General features: G+C 33.7%; 1 protein-coding gene across 1 annotated transcript; it reads left to right on the forward strand.

Moving 5' to 3' along the window:
- Positions 1-8,703: 8,703 nt before the first annotated feature.
- Positions 8,704-9,974, forward strand: LOC109584928 (uncharacterized). The gene is made up of 2 exons (XM_020000843.1): positions 8,704-8,755; positions 8,833-9,974. The coding sequence occupies exons 1-2, from the start codon at positions 8,707-8,709 to the stop codon at positions 9,336-9,338; spliced, it is 555 nt and encodes a 184-aa protein (XP_019856402.1). The 5' UTR covers positions 8,704-8,706; the 3' UTR covers positions 9,339-9,974.
- Positions 9,975-10,421: the final 447 nt, after the last annotated feature.

A 10,421-nucleotide genomic window follows, 5' to 3' on the forward strand; every position in this document is an offset into this window, starting at 1 on the left:
TAAGAGAGAGAGAGAGAATCAATAATAAATTAAAACGTAAAGTTACTTTATCATCAATTATTATTATTTTCTTTCTTTTACTGGCTGGTAACGAGTCTGAGTTACTCACTGAAGGAAGACACTATAATCAAATAAATAGTAAAAATAACAATAATAACAACAACAATACAATTACTTGTGAGGTCTGAGGGTTTTCATCTCTTTTCCCTTCTTCTCTTTTTCTAGATGCAGCCATAGCAACATGATGAGGTTGAACAGGATGTAACTACGTTGTACATGTACATGTAGAGTTAGCAGCAAATTTCATGCACAGTGAAAACATGTAAAACATGTACCTCATCAAATTTTAGGGAGCTTAGTAGATCACATCTACTTTCTGTTTTATTCTTTGAAAGTGATACTAAAACAGTAACAATAAAAAGAACTCAATCAATTAATACCAGTAGTATAATCTTCAATATCAATATCTTCAATCTCGTCGTCATCTTTAAAAATAGCATCAGGGTTTAATTTAACCACACCCCTAGCTCCACCCACTATCCCTGAAGTATAATCAGGTTTGACATCAGGTAAAGAATTCTTAATAGATACCAAATGACCATACTAATAATGAGAACAAAATACTAATTATTATTATTATTATTATTTATTAATTACTTTATTTTGTGCTGTTTTAAAAAATGATGTAAGGTCACGTTGGGCTGGACCAAACTTATCGTATTTTTGAAGTTGAGGTCTTAACCAAAGAGGGAGATCATCCTGTCCCCTCGAATAAGCAAACCTATTAAAACACTATAAATAATGTATACATGACATGTACACCTTTTTCTCTTCCTCTCTCTTTCAAAGTCTCTCCTTCATTCATCTCTCTGTCCCACTCTATCCCTCTCTCTCTCCCTCTCCCCCCTCTCTCTTTCACCTTTCATCACAGAGGATGATTGCTCCATAGTCATTCTTGTGTCTAATAACTCGTCCAATGGCCTGATTGACAGCACGTGTAGCCTGCTGATTGTACCACTGCTTATCAGTTATTAACTATAAGAAAGAGAGAGAGGGGGGAGGGTTAATACAGCTGCTTATAATACAATAGTTTACTTCAGTTCTATTAAAATTTGATCTAGCATCTTTCAAATATTCCATTTTGAGCTGGACCTTGATAATTAAAAAATTAAAAAATTATAATACATGTACTCTGCTGTATGAACATGTACATGACTACATTTACATGTTCTGTGTATTGCTAATACTATGTACTTTGGGTTCAGCAAAAGGTGGATAAGGTAGTCCGGTAATGATAACAGCTCTTCCATTATTATCAGCAAAATCCAACCCCTCACTCACTTTCCCTCTACACACTCCAAAGAAAGCTCCACCCACTTTATCAGCCGATCCGATCTTCTCATAATAAGCACTCATGACCTAAAACATGTACATGTATACATGTACATGTATCACATGACCGTCATGTGACTAGTATTAATTAGACTTACAGAATTAAATTCATTTTTAAACTTTGGTTCTTTGAATATTTGCTTATGTTGCTCCATTCTCATGAATATGTTGCTATGCTACATGTATGTGTACATGTATGACATCATCACCGACCAATCAAATTGCAGTGTTCTTACCTCCTTCCAGTGGGTGAAAAGGGTTTCCATGACAACATACGAGGGAAAAAAGACCAATACCCCATCTGGTATGATTCTAAAAAAATTAACTAAAAATATAAAAATTAATAATCAGAAATTTAGGAGTAATTTTTTCTTTGACATGTACACATGTACATATACCTAATGTGTTGCCTAGACTATCCATGTAAGCTGGTGTAAATCTAAAAAAAATGTTTTAAATAAACAATAATTCCCTTTCTCCTCTCTCTCTCTCTCTCTTGCCTAGTTTGGTAAGACGAGTTTAAGTGAACATTATCTGGTCCTTTGGAAACCACACCCACCCACACTTGATCCTGCCCAATAACATGAGAACCCTGTAGACTCACAGGAAACTCCCTAATAATGATAAATAAATTTCTTTTAAAAAGAAGATTGAGTAGGATAGTAGATGTATACATACAACTATACTATAGTACACAGTTTTTGGCCAAATTTTGCCAAAAATAAAAAGGAGAGAATTTTCTATTTTTATAATGTTTTCTGATACATATACATGTGCTTATGTTGTGTAGAAAGTTTAAGCAGATTTCAATCAAAATTATTTTTTTATGAATTTTTAAAGTTGCTCCAAAATCGGGCCAAAGTCCCTACACTATAGTACATGATTTCGGGTCAAATTTCACCAAAAATGAAAAGGAGAGAATTTTCCATTTTTATAATTTTTTCATATACATATACATGTACTTATGTTGTGTAAAAAGTTTGAGCTGATTCCGATCAAAACTGGATTTTTTACAAAATTTTAAGTTACTCCAAAATCTGGCCAAAGTCTCTAACCCATAGTTTTTTCTTTAAAATGGCTCCAAAATCATCGCAAATTTTTATTACATTTTCTGATATATTAATGTCCTTATGCTATGTAGAAAAGTTTGAGACAAATATTTGAGCTCTAAAATTTTTAAAAAGATCTAATTTTGCTTGCCAAGAATTGGAAGAGATTGCCAAGTTCCTAGACGTTAGGGGCAGCAAATGTTGTCTTGATCAATAGATATTGTTAATACACTGTACAAAAACTTCTACTGATTACTAATGATGTTGACAAAAACACACGATTAAATTTATCAATTGTAATTGTACAAAAACTTTTTCTTTGCATTAACATATCTCCCCCAATGTAAACTTTGTCCCTACTCCACTGCATGCATTATTATTATATTAGACCTCCAGTAGCATTACTAAGTAGGATTCACTCCACTTCAAAATGGCTGCCACAAATTTGGAGCATTGCTACACTGGGAAAACAAGCTCCTATGCTTACTGGCTTCTTTAAGGATTCACCAGTGCAACTTAAAACCATGTTTATGAAGCAAAGTCAAAAATGAACAAAACTGCCTTGTTTTGCTCAGCTACTAGGAATGTAGAGTAAAATTTGTATCACAAGACTAGGATTGTCATTGGTAATGTATGGACAGTCAGTGATTCAAAATCATTCTGAATGACTGACTATCTATACTAACAACAATCCTGATGCAAGTTCTAAACTACATTGTAACAGGTGACCATTAATCATTTATCACATAATAAATGCAATGTAGAGTAGAATTGGTTAGTTGGATCTACACACTGGATCTACGTTGATCTACATATGTACTATAATACACGTAACCATACATTGAACCTCGAAAAATTTTTAATAAAATAAAACTTAAACTAATAGCTAGATTCTAAGGAAGTATCTACAAGGCATCTATGTTATTTTAAGGTTAGATTTGCATATTTATAGTTCAATTTTATTGCAACCGCGGCATTTATTGGCACCCGGCTTTTAATAGAGGTTATACCATGGTGCGTGGGTGGTTACCATGGAAACCTACACCCTCGACTACTTATCTCGTGGGAGTTATGTACCCATAACCACCTCCAGACAGGGATGTATCCTACACTTATATGGTATAGGACAATATACTGGCTTATGTTTTTTTCTTTTTCCCATTGTAAAGTAACTTTGTTTTTAAAATTGTCGGTGCTTTTAGGAAAATAACCTTTTATTGATAATGAAACACAAAATACACAAAATACACAATACAATACACAAAATACACAATACACAAAACATAAAAATACACAAGTACATGAAATCAGTTTCGTTGAAATCAGTTTCATTGACCATGTCTCGTAAACAATATACCGTATTTCCTTAAATAGAAGCCGCATTCGAATAAACGCCGGGGTAGCAATACAATTTAACTATAAATACGCAACACTGGCCCAGGAGTGACTCAATAGTTTAGTGGATAATGCCTGAAGTTTCAGAAGTCAAAAGAATGAGGTTATGGGTTCGAATCTCGCCCTGGGCCCAAGTTTTTTTATTTTTTATATATTTTTTGGAGGTTTAAATATTATTTTAGGAAATAGACGCCCAGGCTTTTATTTAAGGAAATACGGTACTCTTGTAAATGAAATCGTTGATAAAAATTTATAAACAAGTGATGTAGTTACTTAAAAGGATTATATATATTTTTAATGAATTTAGTATGATGGCTTTAGTAGCTTAGAAGCCATTTCTACAATTACTATTATCATTTAAAAAATAATGTTAACATTACAATAAAAAAAACCTCATTGACTGGACTTTAGACAGATGCAGACTCTTTACTTAGAAATGATTAATAACTATATACATGTACATTAAGCATGAAATAAGTGGATTTCCATTACAGTGCATTTCACTTTTTGTGTTCAAACATTTCTTATAACCTAAGAATTATGTATTACTTAAAGCACTGTTGAGAGTAGGTTACGGAAATTATTGCACGAGGGGTGATTGAGAGGAAAATGTAGCACAAGGTAAAGCCGAGTGCTACATTTTCCTCGAGACCATCCCGAGTACAATAATTTCCGTAATCTACAAATCAGCAGTGCTTTGATTGGTTTGTAGTGGTGCGTGGGCGGATCAAATTTCATTTCAAAAGTCGCACAAGTGGCCAGGCGCAAGGCATATTCCAACAGTGCTACATTTTCCTACCATGCGTGTTATTGAAGTTGTAGCACTGGCCAGTGGTGCCTTTGATCTGCCCACGCACCATACTACAAATTGTAATGAATATTGCAGTTGCTTTCAATAGAGGATATGCGTACTAAGTATATTCATAACTTTTAAGTACCGTATATCCAACCCACACAGTAAATTGGCTGCCATGTTGGACGTCAAGTTTATTAAGAGTTCAATGGGGGAAAACACATTTTCTTGCCTTGCTACCTTCTTGAGGCCTTTTTCGGAAGCTTAGAAAGCATCCTGAGGATCTAATGGGGTCTAGTAATCACCTGAAAGATTGCTATTAAGAAATACAGAGCGGTTTCCTGGTACCAAGCCTTTTTCTATCTTTTCTCCATTGCTGCCAATGGAAAGTTGACGTCCAACGAACTAATTTTTTTCTTGAAAGTTATTACGGTATGCAATGAATTCATTTATTTTGCAATGAATATACTTAGCACGCATATCCTCTATAATGTAGCTTTCACAATAAACAATAACATAAGCTGCCTTTAATTCACTTTAAAAGAGCATCTGCCGCTCTTAAGCAGGCTGACAGAGGCTAACACCAGAATGGCTGAAAGAAGTCCTTCTTCAACCTCTCCTCTCCTTCCTGAAAGCTCAGTTATGAATGGAAAACCAAATCTGAAGACTGTGTGTGCTATAGTGAGGACAAGCAAATGGTATCAGTTTGGCATACAGCTAGGAGTTGATGAGGAAATGCTGCAGGATATACTGTCTGACAGGTCAGAGACACAAGATAAAAGAACACAGATGTTTCGTCTTTGGCTTGCAAGCCAACCAGGAGCTAGTCACAATCAACTGGTTGAGGCACTGAGACTCAAAGTAATGGGAGAGGACAGAATGGCTCAGGAATATGAAGAAAAAGTGAAGGAGGAAGCATCTAAAACCACAAATGCTACAGGTAAAAGAATACATTACTGCCGTTTGTAAAATAAATTTGAAAAACTGAATAAAATTGCATTTTCAGTAATAACTTTTATGTTTAATCCATACAGAAGGAGCTCAAGTTGTGCAAGCATCAATAACACCTAATTGGAGCACAAGCACAGGTATATAAGCAAGAGTATGTATTCTTGATATAAGCTGTTGATTTTTCTACCACAAACACCACATAACACAAAATCATTTCAATTGCATCTTTAATTACACACTACATGTACCTCTCTCCCTCTGTCTTTCCAGTTATTGCTTCAATGCATCAGAAAGCATTAGAAGAAGAAGATCTAACAGTTCAAGCTCTTCAATTGGAAGAAAAATATCGCCAGCTCCTTCAGCTGATACAACAACTCTCACAAAAGGCCGATGTAGAAATAGTTAAAAACCAGCTAATCGATATATTGCAAGGAAAGTGCTTAAATCAGTCGCATGGAATTAGCTCTTACGTGGAACTAATCGATAAAATCAAAAACATGAATGAAGTATTCAAGTTCCTCGTTAAAAATCGTTTCGTTGGTTACCTAAATTATTACCTTCTCAAAGAATTTTCAAGCAAAGTCATATGTGGAGATGGGTACGAAATGGCAAAAGCTGAGGTAGTAGAGTACGAGAAGCACTATTGCCAGTTCATTGAAAAGCCTGCCTTTTGCCAACTGATTGAAGTTTTTGATGAGAACCCTCAACTAAACCCAGGCACTGTCGTAGGACTACCGATTGTCATTATTAGTCTCTCAAAAAAGTGGAAAACTCAAAACAAAAAAGATCTAAACGAATGGGTGCCTTTTCTAGAAGAGAACAAGCACCTACTCCAAAGTATCGGCTACAAATGCATACTAATTACTTATGCCATTTTTCCTGTTCACCTGCTCAAAGTTATGAATTTTTTAAGCAATGAAGAACAAATGGAAAGACTTAAAAAAAATGGAATAACAATTGAAACTCCTTCATATACAATGGAAATAGCAGAGAGACTGAGAGAAGCATCAACAGAAGAGTTGGTAGAGGAGGAAGAAGATACATCAGATGTAATGCAGCGTCAACACTACTTATTGCTGGAAAAAGTAGAGAGGATTGAACAGGGACATTTAGAGATTCAACAAGAGCAGTTGAGGGACAAGGCATACTACCTTGTACAAATCGCAATAACAAGAGCAACAGAGCATTTGAAACTTTGCCAAATTAAAAATTGCTACAAGCAAAAGTTAAAAATTCAAAACGAGAAGTTTTCAGTACAAAGTAAAATTTTTGAAGACAAATTTCAGCAGCTTTTTGAAGAAATTGATTCACTAAAATCAAGCATACAAATGGCAGAAAGAGAGCATTGCAGGAGATATCCTGAAAGAGTACTTATTACAGAAATTAGAAAAGTATCTAGAAAAGTCATGTTAAGAAAACTTAAAGGAACTCAGAAAACTTTTCCAAGCACAGACAGTGGCCTCAGTATCAATACTGAAACACGAGTGACTTTTTGGTTACATGTACATGTATTTTTAAATATCAATCAAATAAATGCATAAATTATTTGAATAATTGCCTGCTGCTCATAAAAATTGCAAAATTATTGGCCTCACATACAGGAGGTATAGGTACATGTAGTTGTTACTTACATATATCTATGCTTTGCAGTAGGTAAAATAGTTCCATCGAAATTTCCAAAAAATTTCAGCCTAGAAGGGAGATAAATGGTGGTTACCAACTTCAAGTGATATTTTTTTTTCTTTTACTGGTTAGTCTAAAGTACACATGTATGTGCTTATAAAAATTAATAACAATAATAACAGTAAATTGTAAATATACCTTGTTTAAAGATATTCTGATGTCAACAAACCACACTAGCTTCCTGTATTTTTAAAAGTGATACTAAATAATAATAATAAGGATGTACCTTTCATAGGTCAAGTATTCGCATATCAATTTTGTGAATGAGCTGTCAAGAACAATTGTAATTTTAATAAAATTAATCTATATTTACTCTAAATGAGGACTTTACTGTTTCTAATGTAGATCTATGTATATTACATGTTAACACTATGTTTTTAAGATTCAAAACATTTTTGTTTTTGACAATGATAATACATAGCATCCTTTATAAGGAATGTTATGTACATGTATATATAATTAAAATTTTATAGATAGATAATAATAAAGTAACTTTGATTTAGAGTTTCTTTCTCAATCGTTCATCATCAGATTGCTCCTGGCTGTCTCTCTTTTACCTATTGATAATAATAATAATAATAATAACAATTAAATCAGTTTCTCTCTCTCTCTCTCTCTCTTACCTCTACTACTGCCAGTGGATGGTTTTTGCCAGTATGAGAATGATATGCTTCATAAAAATGCTCAGCATGTCGTTTCTTAATAAAATGATACACATCTACAAAAATGATAAAAACAGAACCGTTACCTGTCATTAAGCAAAATTAAGATTGGTATTGAAGCTAATGATATGCTTAGAAGCCACAAATTCAAGGAATGCTAAAGGAAAGGGTAATTTATTACATTTACAAAAAGATTTGAAAAATTTACCACAGTAAACATAGATCTACATCCCAACTCATACATGATACATTACACTAATTCAATACTGCTATATATGGTACTATAGTATATACTCAATTGCAATAGTCAAGTATGCAAGAACTCCCATTTCTGAAAGACAGGACATTAATTGAAGAAGACAGTTGCCAAAAGCCTGAAAGCTGGATGACTGTCTCTTCTCTCTCAGTTATGAATGGTAAACCAGATCTGAAGATTGTGTGTGCTATAGTGAGGACAAGCAGATGGCATCAGTTGGGTATACAACTAGGAGTTGATGAGGAAATGCTGCAGGATATAGAGACTGACAAATCAGAGACACAAGATAAAAGAAGACAGATGTTTCGACTGTGGCTTGCAAGCCAACCAGAAGCTAGTCACAATCAACTGGTTGAGGCACTGAGACTCAAAGTAATAGGAGAGGATAGTATGGCTCAGAAATATGAAGAAAAAGTGAAGGAACTAGAAGCATCAAAAACTACAGAAAGTACTGAAATAGGTAAATCATGAAGTGTAAAAAAAATTTGTCATAATAATAAATGATTATTTACAGGAGCTCAAACTATGGAAATATCATTGTTTTCAACAGCACCTGCTTGGAGCACAATCACAGGTACATTGCAAATCTACACTGTAACAACCAATAGCTACAAAATCACATTAGTTATAACTCTTTCCCTTTTTTTCTAGTTGTCACTTCAATGCATCAGAAAGCATCAGAATTAGATCTACTAACAGTGCAAGCCCTTCAATTGGAAGAAAAATATCGCCAACTCCTTCAGCTGATACAACAACTCTCACAAAATGCCAACGTAGAAGTAGTTAAAAACCAGCTAACAGATATATTGCAAGGAAAGTGCTTAAATCAGTCGCATGGAATTAGCTCCTACATGGAAATAATTGATAAAATTACAAGCATGAATGAAGTATTTAAGTTCCTCATTAAAAATCGTTTCATTGGTTACCTAAATTATTACCTTCTCAAAGAATTTTCAAGTGAGGTTATATGTGGAGATGGGTATGAAAAGGCACAAGCTGAGGTAGTAGAGTATGAGAAGCACTATTGTAAGTTCATTGAAGAGCCTGCCTTTTGCCAACTGATTGAGGTCTTTGATGAGAACCCTCATCTAAATCCAAGTACTGTAGTAGGACTACCGATTGTCGTTATTACTCTTTCAAAAATGTGGAAAAGTTGAAGTAAAAAAGATCTAAATGAATGGGTGCCTTTTCTAAAAGATAACGAGCACCTATTTCAAAGCATTGGCTACAAATGCATACTAATTACTTATGCTATTTTTCCTGTTCACCTGCTCAAAGTTATGAGATTCCTAAGTAATGAAGAGCACATGAAAAGACTTAAAGAAAACGGAATAACAATTGAAACTCCTTCATATACAATGGAAATAGCAGAGAGACTGAGACAAGATGAAATTCAGTGTCAAGATATTTTAGACCTAGATCTTTTGCTTGAAGAAATAGATCTAATCAAATTACGCTTGAGAGAGTCTGAAAGAGTTCTTGAGCTCGAGCCAGAAAGACAATTACCAACAAATTTCTCGTCAAAGTTTTTTTAAAAGCTTCATCAAATAAGCCTCTTCAAAGGGCTGTCTCAAGTGGCTGTGATAGTGGTTACTGTTCACAAAGTAATTCCGCTGTAAAGGCTGTAAACCTTTAAAAGGGTGCAAGTAGATCTACAACCATGCATGCACTGAGTGTAACTTTAGTGTAATAATTAAAAGATAAATCTTAACAATAAGTTGAACATGGTTATCATTACTTTTGTTGTTGTTAAATATTATTATTATTATTATTATTACTACTATTATTATTATGAGAGAGAGAAAGAGAGATATGGGAAAAGGGGGAGAAACCCATAATCACAAAAATGGATTATTATTATTATTATTATTATTATTATTATTATTATTATTATTATTATTATTATTATTATCATTAATAATTTTGATATTTTCAAAACTGTAAGTACAAAGAAGTATGAGAGTTCCTATACTTATTACAATGGAATAAACAAGTTGTATCAATTGTACACAAGTGAACGTAGGTTAAGAGTCTTAATGGCTTCAGACTTTTCTTTACAAATAATTTTAATAAAGAAACAATCAATGTATGCATCATTTGCCCTGCTACAGCTAGCCCACACATAGCAAATACACTAGATAACTTATGTCTACCATACTGTGTAGGGAATTACTATGGTATGTGAATGTTTTTAAGATGCTTAAATGTGCATAAAAAGATCATTTGGCACAATCTAAAGA

The sequence above is a fragment of the Amphimedon queenslandica genome, unplaced genomic scaffold, assembly GCF_000090795.2.
Source record: "Amphimedon queenslandica unplaced genomic scaffold, v1.1 AMPQUscaffold_13149, whole genome shotgun sequence".
In the NCBI taxonomy this organism is placed as follows: Eukaryota; Metazoa; Porifera; class Demospongiae; order Haplosclerida; family Niphatidae; genus Amphimedon; species Amphimedon queenslandica.

Coding starts and splice junctions, on each gene's coding strand:
- LOC109584928 (XM_020000843.1), top strand. CDS start 8,707: ATGGAAATATCATTGTTTTCAACAGCACCTGCTTGGAGCACAATCACA. Junction 8,756..8,832: donor TGCTTGGAGCACAATCACAG/GTACATTGCAAA, acceptor CTTTTTTTCTAG/TTGTCACTTCAATGCATCAG.